Here is an 18,775-nt window from a genome sequence, read left to right on the forward strand (position 1 = left end):
AGAACATATGACAACGCTATTTCTATAGAAACGACCGCGACGACAGAACCTAAGCTTGCTCTTTTTACGTCTAAATTAAATTCAGAATTGTCAGAAGCTTTATTCATATTCAGATTGGTGTTTTCCGGCTTATCCAGGGGTCAACCTCATGATTGGAAATCAACAAAAAGACTGATGAACGGCCCCTGCGGTGTTTTATTATTCATCGAGAGATCCGAAAGGAATGCGTCTTCGGTAAAAAGGCTGTCGTTCGATTTTACGAGGTCGAAAACAGGAAGATCGGCGAACAAGTTAGGGTAAAGTTTATCGCCCTTAGGACGTTCAACAACCAAATGGAGCAATGTACGTTTGATGTTTTTGGAAAAAGTATACCGTTCCTAGAATCTTAAAAATTCGTTACCTGATTTTTATTGTTACACAATTTGAAATGTGTTTTTGCTTTTGTTAATTTAGTTCGTGTTATTTACCAGGGTTTTTGTCCCGAAGAAGGTTTCCCTGACATCGCCTAGTTGTGTGCGTAATATATTTCATATGTTCTCGTCTTTTCTTACGCACATAATTATGAGTATTTAATCAATTTCCTTTGCCATCTGTCCGATTCGAAAGTGCCGTGAAACGTCTACCGTTTTGATATGAAACTAACGGTGGCTCTTCTCGTGAGTGTGGGGTAAGTCATGATTGCAGTCGCTTTTCGACCTACTGCGGGCATTGTTATTACGAAAAGACAATTAAAATAGTTTTATCTCATTTTTCTTTTACGTCCAAATAATAATGTCCACCTTATTAGTAAAAGATCGTGAACATAGACAACTTGTTACAAATAACTACCAACACATTTTTTTTAGTAATTGGTTAATAGAAGTCTTTGATGTAATGGGCAGCACTGATGCTATATAAACATACTTAATGGTAACGTCACAATACACCTATGACGTGAGCGCAAACTAAGGAAAATCCTACTGTATTTGTTTTTCTTTCACATTTACGCCATGAATATCTCCGTTTCACACATATACAGGGTGTAACAAGACAGTATGTCAACTGAGTGGTGGATGGGACTCAAACATGCACTTTTCCCAAATAAATCTAGCTGCTTAGTTTAAAAAATCCAAAAATTTGCAATCCTTCAATTTTAACCATAAAGCGTATCAGAATAAAACGAACGGCCTGGTTCAGAGGTACACTTTGAGCGAATGTAATCCACCCTACAAAAAAGAAGAAAAAGTCCTTCTCTAGGGTGATGATGTAAGGACCAAGCTGTGTAATCGGAAAGTTTAATGTGCCACTCGATGTTTGTCGTGAAAAGTAGATAGATCTCCATTCTCCTTTGAGAAATGGAAGTAAATAGCGCCGTGGGAGTTCGGAATCAATAAATAACCGGCTGTGTTGTGATTGATTTGAAGGGAGCTTAAACATTTATGCGAAAAACGATAGGTTCGCAAGGTGTGCTTTTATATTGTTTGGATTTTTGGGAGTCACGTGCTCCGATAGAATCGTATCTGTTTGTTATTGCATATATTTCTGCATTATCCCACTATTCGTAATTAACAATGAGGTCACAAAAACTAAATTTACAAACCAAATTTATGTGCATTTATTTTCATTTTATTTTTAGTTTGTTTTCACGCTATAACTTTCAGCTTCTGTATATTCCATCCATCCACTTTAAAACTAACCTTATTTCATCGTTAAACAATTTCATCATCAATTCCATTTTACTAAATTGTTTATTATTGTCTACTCTCATTTCTCTTCGTTTCAGATTTAACTCGACCCTCATACCATTAAATTTCTAATTCTCAACCCTCATCTCATCTAATCCCTTGTTACTTTCTTTGAGCATTTTTTACGTTATTATTTTCAGAATTCTTTCTGTTTCACTGCTCCCTTTTTTTGCCGCGATTTGTTATAGAAAAAAACACAGGCATATACACAAACTTGGTTACAATCAAGTTTGAAAACAAGTATATGGTACAATGGATCAGGTAGGCAAGTAAGAAAAATTCTGGGAAAGGGTGTGACTCATCTTTGAGGCAATAAAATCATTTGTCAGAACTGAAAGAAAAGTTCCATGGGCTTGCTGGTCAAATCAAAGTGTGTTAGCAGAGTCTGACCCCTCAGACGGGTAACATGAGCCCTCGTGCGGGATATGCCAGCCTAAAGTTGAAATTCGAGAACAGTCCCGGCATCAGATATCGTAACTAAATGTGGTTACCATTATTTACCACCTCCGTGATCGCCCCATTCACGAGGCAAGAAGAAGAATGATCAAATGTTATAATTTTTATTTAGGCTCGCTTTAAGGCTCACAATGCCTTTATGAACACAAACAACCAATTTACAAGATAAATCCGCATCGTTTATTTCCCCGTGCTTCGTACTTAAAGGTCAAGCTACCGCCATCGTCCGAACTCCAAACACATGCATTCATTATCTTGCACGTGGCGTTGTTAGTAAACAAATCCAATTAATTTGTTCGATAACGCCTTTACAAACAATTTGGTCAGATAAAACCTTACGTTCGATATTACCATAAATATATATATTGAGTTTTTCAAAACCCCACCGCATAAACGGGGAGCTAGCTCAGGGATATAAAAGTAAAAGAGCCATATAGCGGTTAATTTTTTCGGAGATTGAGATGGAAAAACGATACTCTCGCTGTATAAAACTGGGAAGATGCAAGTGAAGTAACGAATGAAATCAAACAAGGTAATACTGATATATTGTTCTTCACCGACAAGCAACATCACTTCAATAAATTTCTCATCACAAGAGTCTACACGGCCGGCGTTAATGGGTGACTTGACCGCAAAACCCGTTTGTGTAATTTCCTTAGTCCTTTGAAGGAGACTATAAGATTGACAATTACGCAAAAATTACGAAATTGGTACACATGGTCTTAAGGATATAAGAAAGGTCCCTATTGTTTTTAAGTTACGTAGACTATCGAGTCAAAAAGTTTCACTCCAGGATCGTTCGGTATTCAGTTGTATCGGATTTTTATATTTGATTTTGTGACGATGGAAACTTTCCCTAAACATTTCTAAATTGTTCTCAAATATTTGAATAACTTAAAACTACTGCCTTTTTTTGAGGCCGGAAAAAAAATTGTCTGAGTTCGACCGGGAAAAAACATTTTCTTATAGAATTTAGCCCGTAGAATCCATAATTTTAAATAGTTTGAAGATTGGGCTACTAGATCAAAAGTTACAGCCCTTTGAATTTTTTTTCGAAATTTGTTTTTTGTCCATAAGTTTTAATTGAGAGGTCTAATCGAAAAAGTACGAATTGTTTTGGATTCTACGCACCAAAATTAATAAGAAAAAGTGTTTTCCCGAGAAATTTTGGTGTAGTCAATTTTTGGTAAAAAAGGAAGGTTATACACTGCCCTTTTTTGAGGCCCAAAAAAATTGTCTCAGATCGACCGGGAAAAAAATTTTCTTATAGAATGTGGCCTGTAGAATCCATAATTTCAAACAGTTCCACGATTGGGCTACTAGATCAAAAGTTACAGCCCTTTGAATTTTCTTTCGAAATTGGGTTCTAGTCCATAACTTTTGATTGAGAAGTCTGATCGAAAAAGTACGAATTGTTTTGGATTCTACGCACCAAAATTAATAAGAAAAAGTGTTTTCCCAAGAAATTTTGTAGTCGATTTTTGGTAAAAAAGGAAGGTTGTACACTGCCTTTTTTTGAGGCCCGAAAAAAAAATGTCTCAGATCGCCCGGAAAAAAATTTTCTTATAGAATGTGGCAGAGATTGGGCTACTAGATCAAAAGTTACAGCCCTTTGAATTTTCTTTCGAAATTGGTTTCTAGTCCATAACTTTTGATTGAGAAGTCTAATGGAAAAAGTACGAATTGTTTTGGATTCTAAGCACCAAAATTAATAAGAAAAAGTGTTTTCCCGGGAAATTTTGGTGTAGTCGATTTTGGTAAAAAAGGAAGGTTATACACTGCCCTTTTTTGAGGCTCGAAAAAAAAATGGTCTCAGATCAACCCGGAAAAAAATGTACTATTGTTTGCGTTTTGTCCGTCCGGACCCACTTCTGCCGTTTCGAACTACTTCTAGGCCTTCTAGGGGAATGGTCCTAGAGTCCTGGAATTTTTTGCAGTAGGTAGCCTATACCTTGAACGTGTACCAGACGGCCATCAAATTTCGCTCTCTAAAAGGGGGGCCCCCACGAATTATTTCCTGAGATGCTGTTTTTGAAAATAAAACGTGCATAACTTTTACATACGACAACCAATTGGTCTCAGATTTTGCATACGGGGTGGTTGGGGGGGAAGGGGGGGGCCAGTTTTATCCTTCATGTTACTCTAATGAAAGGTCTCAACGAAAAGAATTAATTTCTACGGGCCATAGCCCTCCTCCTCGTCTCCTTATCGTGATCGGGTATATTCCCTTATACCTCAAGAACGGATTGTCGGAAGAGGGTACTACTCACAAAGAGCGATTGAGACGTCTGCAAGGAATATATCCATTGGTGATGTCAAAACAAAAGGTATTTCGGTTTTAAAAAAATGCGCTTTATCTGTACATGAGTTGTGCATAATTTATATTTGTTTTAAACACTAACCACTAGTTTTCATCACATATTCTTAAAGAGTACACTTTTTTAATATAGCAGCACAAAGAATTTATTGTACTACATAATAAAATTTAGGAGAAAATCTCAAACTAAAGAAAATACTTCATTAATTTGACTACCGCTCTCTCTCTCTCATAACTAACAAAATAATTTTTCAATGCAAACTAGTAAAATTATTAAATTAATTTTAACACAATTATTTTCCTTAATTTGGATTTTTCTCTTCAATTGATTATGTAAAATAATCAATTTTTTATGCTACTATATCCAAAAAGGTGTACTTACTTTTTAAGAATATGTAATGGAAACTAGTGGTTGCCATTAAAAAAAAATAATAACCCCCCTTGACTATGCAGAAGTAGATTGGTAGCAAACTTTTTATAATTTTGGACACCATAAATGGTTTCTTTAAAAAAAAACGTTGTTTTGAAGATAATATTCAATGCTCCAGACAAAATTTTCACCCTGTACATCTAGTATGTTACCCTTTTCCATGAAATCTTTGGATTATTTGAGTCAAAACAACTTAATTGGTTTATTAGCCAAATACTGTTGTAGCTACTAGAATTTACTTAACAATTCCTCTGTTTGCCGCTAGTAGCGAGAGCAATTCTTCTAAACTTAAATTATTGAAAAATTACCGAAGAAATTCTTTAAGCCAATCAAAATTTAGAAATCTGGCATTAATTTCTATTGAATCATCACGAGCTGCCTCTCTAGACTACACGTCCCTTATTGACGAATTTGCAGAAGGGTAAAACTGTAGTTGGGTGTTGTTTTTAGAGTATGTACTTTTTTAAAATTTTAAAAATAAATTTTTAGTTTTTATGTTTTGTGCAATTTCTTTTAAATCACAATTGAATGTCACTTTCTTCAACAAATATTTAATGACTATATGGGCGGCATCTCGGAAACGGAACAGTAAACAGCGATTGGATATATGAAAAGATAGGATATTGCTGTCTGTCCTTCTGTCTGCTCGTCTGTCTGTTCGTCCGTCCGTGAGCAGGATAACTTTGTGTAGAAACGTCTAACCGCTTTGAAAATTAATACACCTGTTCTTCAGGATATAACAAAGGTCGCTATTGTTTTTGGCTACGTAGACTAACGGGCCAAAAAATTACAGCCCAAAAACTGCCCAAACCACCAAAAAAAAGGTTCTTTTATAACTCTTGTTACAAAGAACATATGAATGCCCGGTTTTCTGTGTTAGTAAATATTCCTTAAACCTCAGGCAACTATGCAGATTCCCAATCCCAATTTTTTTATTTGTAAATGAAATTTTTTATCTAGGTACCTCGAATAAAAGTAAAACAAATTCCGATTCAAAAATTTGCTGATGCTGATTTGGTGGGATAGAATCAACCCCTTAAAGTACATCGTTCGGTATTCAGTTATATCGGATTTTTTATTTATTCTTTGACTAAGACGTTTGTTCCACTTGCTTCTTTTCATTTTTATCACTCGCAATGTTTGATACCACGTAATGATCAATGATCTTAATTAATTGTCTAATTGGCTAATAGTTAACTCATATGTGATTGTGTTAATGAAGTACAGTAAGTGAGTAATAACGAAATGATATTTCCAATTAACCGTCTTTTTAATGAATTATTTAAATTAACTAGCTAACACTGTACGTTACAATGTGTTAATTTCAGTCTCTTGCTCTTTGTCCGTCATACCAAACGGTGGAAATGCATTGGTAATTAAACCGAAATCTCCTCTTGCCGAGCTGAATTGAAGCAAAAATCTTTAATCGGAAGAGCAAAGCTGCACGTACCTGTTGACACCAAATCCCATGTACGCATCCGTAACAAACTTAAACTTGCCATCGCCGTTTTGGATTATTTTGGTCTTGGTCGCGGGAAAGGCTCGTGGGTTTCGTACAGATTCGCCGTAATATTTCCACGCTCGTATATGTCCGCAGTAAACTACAAAATGGAAGTAATCAGCCAGAGCTCGCACCTTACCATAACACAGCAGTACTTATTTGTTCTATGATCTTCTTCTCGGCCAGACTGGAGATTTCGCATCCCGGCTGCACGCCACTGCCACCGTTCGGATAAAAATCGACGTGACCAATAGATACGGGATAACCGAACGAACCGGCGTCCGTGTGGATGACATCGACAAATTCCGCGTCGTCTTTCGTTAGCCGATTCGCCGGATCTGAAAATCGGCGCTTGCGCAATTTTCGAAGCGAAATGGTACTCACCCTCGTCGACGGGAAACAATGTGAAAGCCGGGTCTAACCCGGTTATCCTAGGCAGCCGTCCTTGACCGAGCTGATTACCGATGACGCCGGCTACGTGCGCGCCCAAGCTGAACCCAATTACATGTATCCTCCCGATGGAGAGCTCGCCCGTACTGTGATAAAAATCAATGAATTTCGCCAGAACTTTTCCCAACAGCTTCGTGTGTGAGGCCGCGTGGTAATACCAAGGGAGAGGGGTGAACACGCCCCAATCCACCGAAATGATGTTGTAATCCTCTTCCCTGCTTAAAAACGCTGCAAATTACACTTGAGCTTAAGATAACGGCCAAGTCTCGCATACCATCACGTATAAAACGTGCCGACATTCCTAGGCCGTACTCGAGAAAACCGTGTATGAAAAACACGGTCGGTACGTCGCTTTTGACGCCGGCGGAACGCAGCGAGCCCTTATTTTTCGACATGTTAATTTCGATCGTGCGATTTCCTGTCGATTTGCTAAAGAAGTACAGGCGGATGTGGCGTGAGAGCTTGCCCAATTTGCAGCAGAACGAGCAGTAACCGCGAGGTCGCATGCTGTATGTTAATTCGTCTCCACCTAAAAATGTTCGTTGCGTGTTAACATTTTTTTTTTATTAAAAATTGATCCGGAATATAGTGAATTGAAGGGAAATCCCGTTGCATGAATAAATAATTTTTTATATCACGTTCTCTATTCTCGAATTTGTGTAACAAATATTTGATGTTCGCATTCACTGTGATGTCTATGAATAGATTGCCAAACTTCCCAAATTTTGCTCTTAAGACCAGGATTCCATATTTAGTTGAGGAAAACCCGTTTTTTTTTAACAATAAACCTCTGTTAGTATAGTGTGATTGAATATGTGACTCATTTCATAGCTGCCGTTTAAACAGGGTACCCAAATTTTGGATGAAATTCTCTATGAATGTTTAGAAAATTTGTTTCCCGCTGTCATTTCCATTGTTCATGAATATTCGGACCATTTCAAGGACTGTGGGAACTTATTCAGAAGGGAAGAATGTTTCTGGAATGGAAACTATCAAAAAGTGGGGAAATCCTATGATTTTCTTCTGAATATTGCGATTCTCATGATCTTCTAGGAAAATTAAGGGACTACATGTGATTTCCGTTCAATTAAGGGCCAGTAAGGTAAACTTGTAGACTTTTCCACCACGAGATTGTATAAGAACACGGCGGTTAAAGGTAATTTTTTCGAACTTTGTTTATAATTAATTATTGAATCATTTTTTAAATCGACCAAATGGTTTCTGAATTAATGATAAGAAACATTCTTTTAAATGCAAGAACATCACTATTGAACTACTATTGAAGTTTCCATGGTGCCAGCGAGAAAATTTCACTAAGCTATGGTCATGATATTCTCTTGTAAGCACCTTATACAGTGTCCAAATCAATGATCTTATAAGTTATAACTATTATTTGCTTTAATATATAAAAAAGGAACCACAATTGTTTATTGTTTCTTCGTTAATGTAATTTTAATACTTTTTATCCAATTTTATTCAATTCAATGTCGCTGCATTTATATAATTCAAATTGACGGTAATAATTTTAATTCTGTGTTCAACTTCAAATTCATGTGATATATTTTTTAGCATAGCCTGATGATGGGTGGTTAAACCCGAAATCGATCGCTTTAGAAACAATAAACAATTGTGGTTCCTTTTTTTATATATTAAAGCAAATCTCAACGAACCCCAAAAATGGAGAATTACATTACAAATTATAACTATTATATTTAGTCAGTTTGGCGTAGCGGTTTCAGACTCGGACTCTAACCTCAAATGTTGTGAGTTCGAATCCCACAACCTGCCAGTTCTTAGTGGTACAGAACATCTCCTGACTGCCGTGCTTCGGAGGCCATGTAAAACTGGCGGTCCCGGCAGTCATACCACGACTGTCGTTAGTTCTCGCAGATCTGAAAACATCTGTACCTAGGGAGTGCCACCCATACGATAAACAAATAAATGTGATAACGTTTTTATAATTTAAATAGCAAAGAAAGTCTTGTGATCATCTAAGTGATAATAGTTAGGGGACCACTGTCAACTATTAGCAATATATAGGAGAGCGCCCATCAAAATTGCAATTTAATTTTATCTTGCACTGAAAACAAATTAGTGGTTGAAATTCAAGGCTTAGTTTGAGATTGACATAGGTTGGGGAGGAGGAGCGGTGAGTCTTTCGTTGCACCAGCCATTAAAACTTGTAAGTATAGAATGTAGTTATTATACTCCGATGAAACGGAAGCATCTGAAGATTCGAATACAACGAGTAATTTGGAACTAAATTTGAAAAATCCAAAGTATCCTAAGGACCCTGAAAGAATGACAAGAATTTAAAGAATCGGAAGAATTAAAAAAACGGAAAAATACAAAGAATCCATAAAATGTGATGTATTTGAAGAATTTAAACATGAACCTTAAAGTTTAATTCAGGTCTCGAACCTTGAAGACTGGGTTTTTACCTTAGGTCCTGGAATTTAGGTCTTCAAAGACGAATTTTGAAGCTTATAACTTCTATATAAGTTTGAATCATGAAGCACGAGTCTTGTAACTCGAACCCAGTGATCAAACCTTGAAGTTTAATACTTGAAGATTCAATTTTGTAACTTAAATCAAATGTGAATCTTAAAGCTCAAACTTTAAATGTCGGATTTTGGAGCTTGAGCTCTGAATCTTTCTTTGAAGCTTCAGGGTTTAACGATGAAACAGGAATCTGGTGCTTTAATCTGGCAGCTTGAATCGTAACTGCCTTCTTCTTTTCAAATACTTCAGATTCCTGGTTCATGGGCATCTTCAGAATCGCCAAAAAAAATTTTTTTATTGCAATATTCGCCTTAGGTCCTTTCTGTATTTAGACATCTTTTAATTTTAAGCTAACCCATTTTCGTCAAATTCCGATTATTCGGATACTTTAAGCTTCCTCAGATTTTTAGGGCTCTGTAATGCGACGTGACATTTGTTTAGGGATTTTTTCTGTATATAGTCAATCTAATTATTATATCTCGATGGTGAGGCCAGAGGAAGGTTATGAAAATCATTCCTGTGCCAATGTAGAACTGAAAAACGCCACTCACGCTAATCTATTAGGCATTTACCGTTCTTGTATATTACTAACAGCACTAAAAAAGCAGCATTTTCCATCGAGCGCCGCAGCTTTCGAACCTGCGTCAGTTTGAGCATTATTTTCTCTAAAAAATGGTTGGCAACCCTCGGTTTTTTCGAAAAACTTGACAGCTTCGGTACACGACCAACTGTAGAAGTCATTTCTGGATGACGAAGTCGCCTCTCATGATGGGTTATTACCCGGAATGAGATTTCTAGTATACGACGTTCTATATTAGTAACACTTCGCATAGCAATATTGTGGAGGGAGAGGGGGGTGCCACCATCACGGCGATGGATATTTTAATAATAAAAAATACCCATTAATTGAGTGACGAAATTTTTTTTAATTTTAGAAACTTTGAAATTTCAAAATTTCAAAAAAAATTTTGTGAAACTGATCATATTCATCATCTGCAAAAAATTACAGTCGGAATTAACACACTATCAAATAATCAAATACGAAATCTAGCGATGGGAATTTTGGAAACATTTTTTAAAATCGAAAAGGGCTCACCCAATATATGTGCGATTAGTTTGTATTATTTAAAAATTTCGTAGATATTCAGAGATTTCTGCGTGATGTACTTCATAGTATACAGAAAGAGCTGGAAGATAATTAAACATGTGAAACATTCGGGAATAGGTAGTGACAATAACTTGGCGTAGATGATAACTATATCTCAAGCAGTGAAACCCCATCAAATCTATGGGAAAGAAGTAATGAAAGAAAAAATCAAATGTCACAAGCTAAAAGAAGAGGGAACATTTCAGGAAAAAGTAAGAACTAACCTAACAATTGAAGAAAAATAACGAAGGGGAATAGAAGATGAGTGAAGATATTTTAAAGTTAATATCCTAACAGCAGCCAAAGAAATCTGTGGCATATCAAAGGTTAACAACCTCAAGCGAATGAAAAGCAAGTCGTGGTCATCGGAAATACAAAGGAAGGTGACAGAAAAGAATCAAAAATGGAACAAATTCTTAGAAAATAAACTCGATGAAGACCTTAGAAAATATATAAACGATTAGGGATGCAACGGCTAAGTTATATTTACAAGATCCCACTTGCATAGAATAAAATTTGAACTCTACGGCACTGGCAAAAATTTTACTATGGCAAGTAATTTTTAATTTACACGCGGCTAGCTCAGTAATAAAAATATTTTGTATACCCCTTACCTTGCGGAAGTTTGGCAGCTTATCCCCTCTTAAAATCTGATTTCACGTATGTGACTAGTTGATTTAATATATTAATAAAATCAAAGGTAATCAAATTCTATTTTTCTTTACACGTTCCGGATTATAAAATATTGGTTTGATTCTTTGTTTATCACGATGAGTTTATCAGTTTATTTACTTATTAACTAGCGGTTTGGTTTTGAAAGTAGTTTTCGGACTCGAAAATGTTCCTTCGCGTAAATTTTATCATTCGCAAATAAACGGCTTTATTACGATTCGGGTTGCAGATAACTGGCAATTTGTCGCAAGCCCGAATTTGCTTAAAATCTCCTTCACAAGTTATTCGATCTCTCGACTACTGAACATATTTTTACACAAAGTTAAACTGTTAATTATTTACTACTACTCTGATATATTTCACTGAACGTTCTTGAATTTCCATCTCCACATATACGCGAATAAAATCTCGTACACAAAATGGTTTATAACTTCGCTAAGAGTTCAATTTCAACGCACTTAAAATGGTAGGCGATGTTTCGCGAAGTTTAGCATTTTCCACGACTGAAAATCTCACGCACAAATAGTGATCGCTTGCGAAAATTTGCTTAGAATCTCAGTTCTCTCTATTTAAATTTCGCCCGGTAGAGAAATACAGAAAAGGGATTTATTTCTGAACGCAAATTACCTCGATTGGTGTGCCCTGAAAACTAGCAATCCTTGTTAATTGTTATCGCCAGAAATACTTTCGTTCACGTTCGCGATGAAGCGGTGCATGTGGAAATTTCCCTATGCTGCCCAAATTATTAATATACGGATGCGGAAATTTGAGCTAATGGATATTAGCAAAGGGACCAATATACAGGATGACGTTCAATAAATTAAAGACAAGCTGAAATTTGGCATGATACTTTGTTTTAAGGTATTGAATATCTTCTGAAACCGATGCGTTGAGTCCGACACAAAAAAGAGAGACCGCGATTTGGGCTTTAGGAAACTTTAAACCGCGTGACAACATTCACAGGGTAAGACAACTTTTGAGTGGTCGAAGTCCACTACCCTTCGAAGACGCGTGACTTGCAAAAGGAGGTTTAGTCTCTACGAAAAAAAACAACATTCTGTCATGTAGGAGTTGGGCGCGTTTACAAAATCTTTCCGACGACACCAATTTGAAAACAATCGGTTTCAAACTATAGAAGAAGATAGGAAAAAACTGAAAAATCACCACGTTAGTATAACACACTCGGGGATGGCGCCCAGGTCCCGCCGAAATCTCGGTAACCCACTCTTTCTTAATATACCAAAACACCATAAAAGCCAGTTTCATGGCGCATTTAGAAATTCTGCACCACTTATCAATATTAACGTTCCGAATTCTCTCAAGTTCAAACTGTTTCAAAAAACACTTTAAAGCATTTCTTTGGCAATGAACCTTGTTTTTTGTTCACTTGTACGCTTATTATTATTATGAAAACTGTCAAAGATGGGAAAAAACTGCAAAATCACCACGTTAGTATAACACGCTCGGGGATGGCGCCCAGATGTCGCCGATTCCAGCCAGCCATTTGGGAAAGAAAGGAGGTGGCTGTTTTTAGTTTGAAGTTAATATAATTTTGAAAGAGAATAAATCTCATATTTAGAACAAGTATCGTGTAATTTGTTTAATTGCAGAAAAATATAAAATCTAAAGGAGAACAAAATGCATGACGGACATATAACATATAAATAGTGACATTTAAGTGGAGCTTGGCTTAAGCGTAGCTTAAAATCCATGGCAACGATTATTGAGACAATGGTTGCCATGGATTTTCAGCTACGCTTAAAATGTGTCGGTGCAAACGGGCATAAGTACTTCAATGGGTTGCTGAAAATTTCATCTGCGCCACTCTAGAAAATTTGATGTATACTGATTGGTAGGAAATTTTCTTCTCTACAATTTTTCTCTCTTGACATTTTTTCTTAAAATGCTTCGTTTTAGACTTAAAAAAATTTCAATAAAGAGATTTTACCCCACTTAGGTGGTGGTTTTGTAGTGATGGGCTCAACACTTCGACGTTGGGGTTTCAGAGGGTCTTTAGACCCTTAAAACCAAGTAACTTTATTGTCTTTCTTGAACGTTCCCCATATAAAACGATAGATAGAGAGATAGATTAAGAAATACAGTAGTAGCGGAGGAATTAAACATCCAACCAATGGAAGAGGTTATAGAAGAAAGACAACTGAGCGGACCAAACCAGCATGAATGATGAAAGATTAGGCAAAGTAATATTTGAGGGACGAGTACCAGGAAAAAACAGGATAGGGAGATCGCGAACAGAATGGGTAGAACAAGTAGAGAAGCAGAGGAGTAAAGGGTATTGGAGCAAAACACGGAAGAGGAAAATTAAAATGTATCAGAGATCAAGGATAAGGGATTATGTGTGTTGCAACAATCAATTTGCATACAATTATTATAACAAAATTATATGTAGGAATTCACGATTTGTTTTTCATTTAAGCGCAATATCTTTTTGCTGTTATGAACAGAAGTCATCCAGTGGAAGAGTTCTCCACCTCACAAGTTTCCTATTGAAACAATTTCTAATCTCGTTAGACGTAAAAGACTTTGCGTTCAGAAAATTGCCTTTTTTATTGGTTGAATCGTCACAGCTAATCGCTGCGAGTTTAACAAGCGTATCAGTATATTCTTACCAAATTTCATTAATGTTACTTTGCACTCGTCACCATAGGGGCCACCCCCTATCACCCTATCATGAGTGCTCGTCATAAAACTGTTGATCCCACTTATAAGCGGACCGAGAACGTCTTGTTGCGGAATTCGGCTCAAAACATCCTCCACCGAAACGTTCACGATCTGATTCACCCTCAACCCCTGCACTTGGATCGCAAGCATCAAAGTCACCAACACTCTCACGGCATCCATACCGCAATTTCGCAACTGAAGCGTCAATAAGGAAGCAGATATTAAAAGGTTCGCGAATACCGGTCGTCCTTAATGGAAAACCTTATACCCTATAATAACAATAATTACGGAAATTTGCGTAGTTGGGAAAACGCGCGGTGTGACCGACTGTAAATCAGGTATAATCGAGAGCTGGTGCCTTTTCTAACAGAATAATATGCCGACTATGGTCCAATTAGCTTAATTCAGTCATGGGAAGGTCATCAGAACTAATTTTATTCTATTTGTGATTGTACCGATGATTCTTAGGCCCCTCGCGAAATCGTAACTAATCGTGTAACCTTAAAATGTCCCGTTTGTAAATATGCAAATTGTTTGGTCGTCAATGAAATAATTATTGTTTATTGTAGACAATTAATAAATAATTAATAAGGTACATTGAAATGCTTTCTTTTTAATTTGAAGGTTCAGTTGTGCACGTGGTTTAAATCTAAATAATGTTTTCTCGTGTGGTAATTCAAAATTAAATTGGGCGACAGATGGACCATAACGGATACATCTTCCGACTGAACTGGAGGTCCAAAATCAGCACACAATCTGTTGTTGCAAACTGCAAAAATCTTCCCTTGTAATTGAAAGATTGTTTACTCTCTAAAATCTAAATTTTAGTCATGTGGGGTATCGTTGATAAATCTGCCCTTTAGATTTTTTGATTTTCTGGAATGTGAATCTTAGATATCGAAAACCTTCGTTGCTGCAAACTGCAAGCAATTCAGGACAAACCTGCATTATTTGAATCTTAGACATGTTTGCTTTTTTCGAATTTGAATATTGGACATGCAACATAATGGTTGGAAACTCCACTTGTAGAAAATTAATTTTAATCTATACGGCACTGGTAGAAATTTTAGTGAAACACTTAATTATTTGTAATTAAATAATTAATACCACGGGGAGCTCAGTGATAAATAAACTTTTAATGACTCGAACCTTGAAGGAAGGTTCTTAATTTCCACTTATAATTTGAAAATTAAAACCTGATGCTCTGGTTTGATAACACTCAAATACTCATGTAAATTGGAATGCTTGAATATATTAAAGAAAATAAAATCGTTCTACGTTCTTTATATTTTTCGTGATTTAAGATATTGATGTAGATCACTCAATGAATATAACTTAAAATTTCAAGCCCTATCTCGTGATCACGTTCCAAATCGAAGAAATTATCTAGATTACTCCAACACCTGGTACATCTCCCTGTTCAAAAACAAATTTACACGTCTCTGGATGTTAAAGAAAATTTAACCCACACAAAAGAATGGTACTTCACAATTAATGAAAAAAAAACATCGCCAAAATCTCATAAAAATTATACAAATCTGATCACAAAATAAGCTCCCGTGGGTCAACTTCTTCAGGAATATTAAAGTGACTTTAAGCATCAATTTATTTTACAAAATCCCCAAAACGATCCACTCCTATTTTTACACAACGCAAAAATTCAAATAACATGCATTTATTGATGCGTCGAACTTATCTCCAATTAACAGTTGATTCTCTCCTCCCCTCCTCAATTGAGGAATTTTGGTCTTGTACAATACAATCGGACCTATTGTATCGTCTGCTCGTTGAGAGTGAATTTTGTTGTATGGAAAAATGAAATATTCGGTCCTTAATGATTTCTAATGTTAATGTGTTGCTATGAGAGTAAATAAACAGATATTGAAAAATGTCATTTTACGTTTTGCCATGTTAAATTACATTTCTTTTTATCACTAATTACAATTGTTGATCATTCAATTCGTGCTAGACTTCCTTATTTAACCACATATCTCCTCAGGTTATGGGCCCAGTATTGTGCAAGTTTGCTTTTGTTGGAACTTCGTTGTGAAAGATCGTATCGGAGGTGGTTTTTTTGTGCTTGGTTTTAGTAGGAGAATTCGTGGAAGTATTGTGAGTCTTGATAGATGCACTGAAGGGGCATTTTAATTGGGTTGACTGTCAACATTCAGTTGAGTGGTTGTATGGACATAGTGAAAGATAAGGCAACGCAATCTACTGCACTGACTACAGATGCAACGCCCAAGGTTAGCGGATCGTATGATAAGGGGAAGGAAGCCTTCACGAAACCTGAATTTATAGCTCAGGACATTATTGTCGTGAGCTAATCAACTATTAAGACAATTGATAAATATATCTACAACTAGCAAGGAAATGTGGGACAAATTGCATTCAGTTTATGAGCAGAGATTTTAGAGTTTTTATTGTTATGTAAGAGAGCGATGTCAAACGATGTCAAACCTTCGCCAATCGATTTCTATGAGTTCAAGGATTAGTGCTATTGAATATGAGCCGGATCTAAAGTCTGGTTTCCGAAAATCGTAAGTTTCGACTATATTTTTTATACATACATACAGGGTGGTGACTTGCGTAACGCATCATAGGGATTTCAATGTAAAATTGTTATGAATTTTACATTGAAATCCCTATGATGCGTTACGCAAGTCACCACCCTGTATACTCTGGGTGCTTAGGTCCTAAAATGGCTTTTGAGTAAAGCTATGAAAATTGGCACATAGGTGTGCTCTTTGGCTCTTTCTCTAAAAGTTCTGGCGTGACGTCACGCTGATTTGCCTTTGGAACCTCCATTAAGGGGAGGGGGCATATATATAAATGTTGATTGTTGACGACTGAGCTATTTTGGCGACTCTATTAAGCTCTATTGTTGTGACAACGCGTTTAAAATATTTGACTATTTGACGGGGAGGGGAATTTACCTTGGAGTGACCCCTGACTCTACTCCCACCCCCGATATCCACACAAAATCCATTTTCTAGCTTGCTGGCGACTTCTTAGTCGTTCATTTGATGCTAGCTTGCATACACAGGGTGTTTGCTTTTTTACCCACCATATACTTATGGACCATCCTATAAATTTTGGAGTTTTTGAAAAGAGTATGTAAAATTTCCTAAATTTTGATGTACCACTTGTTATATTTATATTAAATATTACTTATTTGCAATATTGGTTTTTATACATTACAATATTTTTACTGTAGACATCTAGGTTTCCATGACGAACAAAAGATGGCGAAACTGTTTAAAACGACAATTTCCATTTTTCCTCAATTCCTCTGTCACAGATGAGAAATTCTTACCTTTTACCTCGATCTCCGGCTATGTAGCCCAACGCTCTACCACTGAGCTCCATGTACCTCAATATGAACCGTAAATGAGGTAGGTGCTTATCAGAGCCCGTAGAGATAGGCAGCCCGCATTGAAAGAGCTCAGATTACATCCCTGAGTGCCGTAAACACTTTATACAATTTAATTACTGACCAGCGTGGCTAATTATGCAAGTTTGGAGCAAAAACACAGAAAACAAGTTGGAAAGTAGTCGATGAGTCGCGAGATATTATTAGCAAACTCATTTTATAAATATAATCTGCATGCAGAAGAATTGTGATACAAAGCTAATGCTTCAAATCCGAGCATTCTACGATAATTCCTTTAAGAGTTACACTGAAAAAACCTTTGCAGCCGACCGACCGACCGAAGTGCCAAAATAAATATATCTCCCAGACTAATACAGGGGTATGGCAGAAAGTGCTTCTCTCATACTCTGTAAGGACGGTTTTTAGAACCGACAACACTGTAACGTTTCGCCTCTTATCTGATTTTACACTCGTTTCTTATCTTAACGCGCTTCATTTTCTCGCATGTTGGTTCCGTTGTCTTTCATTATGGAACGGTACACGTATAAAATTTCCTATAATGGAAAAAGTCTAAAGCGACCACAGACACAAAAAACCCTTTTGATGTTGCAACTAGAACGAACTTAAGGGCAAACTTACACGTGTAATAGGAGAGGTTCTATTGGACAAAACATTTGTTGTTGCAATTGAAAAAAAATTAGAGCAAACCTGCGCTTGTAATTCAAAAAATTGTTTACATTTTAAACTTTAAGTCTTAGATTTTTAATTTACACTTTTAATTAGAATTTTTTTGATTTTTTTAAATTTGATTTTTAGACACCGAAATACTTTGTTGATGCAATTGCAAGAGGATTTGGGGCGCAACTGCATTTGTAATTAAAATATTTTCAAGCTAAAATTTCTTACCAAACTCTCCTAACAGGGTTATATGAACGTAAGAAGGTGTCCATAGGTATTTGTTGAGAAACATCCTTTAACGTTATGATCTCCTGGCATAAAGTTTGGCTCAAAAAGTTCTGGCACTACTTCCTCTCGATTCTCTCTTTTAAGAGTAATTACATTATGATAAGAATTTGTTGAAAAACATCATTTAACGGTATACATTATGATTTCTTGATACAGAATTGGCTTAAAAAATTGGAAATTTATCAAGAAGTATCCTTGGAAATTAATTTACTGATTGATACTAATATTCACTTTGCACTAAAATTTCCTCCCAGGCACTATTGCAACAGGATTACATGAACATAAGCATGTGTCATTAGGAAAGGATTTTTGCACATACCATTTTCTTTCATAGACTGCGTAAAACAAGAGGGTGGTAAGCAGGAAAGCTCTACTTTTTTTAGGGCATTTTCCAACACCCGAAGCCTTTACTACTAATTCAGTTTTTAATATATTTAGTTCGTTCTTTTTGAATTCGGTAGTTTATAGCTCTGGCACCTGAGACAAGTAAAATCTGCACGAGTAATATCATCTTTCTTATTTATTAATATATTTTGTTGACATTTTAACCAAAGA

At 36.2% G+C, this 18,775-nt stretch overlaps 2 protein-coding genes across 2 annotated transcripts in view; one reads left to right on the top strand and one right to left on the bottom strand.

Annotated features, from left to right (window-relative positions):
• Nucleotides 1–18,775, top strand: part of LOC116178525 — a 61,942-nt gene that overhangs the window by 38,740 nt on the left and 4,427 nt on the right. The window lies entirely within an intron of this gene.
• On the bottom strand, nucleotides 6,179–14,232 carry LOC116178523 (endothelial lipase-like). Its single transcript, XM_031498031.1, has 6 exons — nucleotides 13,830–14,232; nucleotides 7,153–7,407; nucleotides 6,813–7,106; nucleotides 6,584–6,766; nucleotides 6,378–6,528; nucleotides 6,179–6,329 (listed from the first exon to the last, which is right to left on the bottom strand). The coding sequence occupies exons 1-6, from the start codon at nucleotides 14,059–14,061 to the stop codon at nucleotides 6,236–6,238; spliced, it is 1,209 nt and encodes a 402-aa protein (XP_031353891.1). The 5' UTR covers nucleotides 14,062–14,232; the 3' UTR covers nucleotides 6,179–6,235.

The sequence above is a fragment of the Photinus pyralis genome, unplaced genomic scaffold (assembly GCF_008802855.1).
Source record: "Photinus pyralis isolate 1611_PpyrPB1 unplaced genomic scaffold, Ppyr1.3 Ppyr1.4_LG8, whole genome shotgun sequence".
Lineage (NCBI taxonomy): Eukaryota > Metazoa > Arthropoda > Insecta > Coleoptera > Lampyridae > Photinus > Photinus pyralis.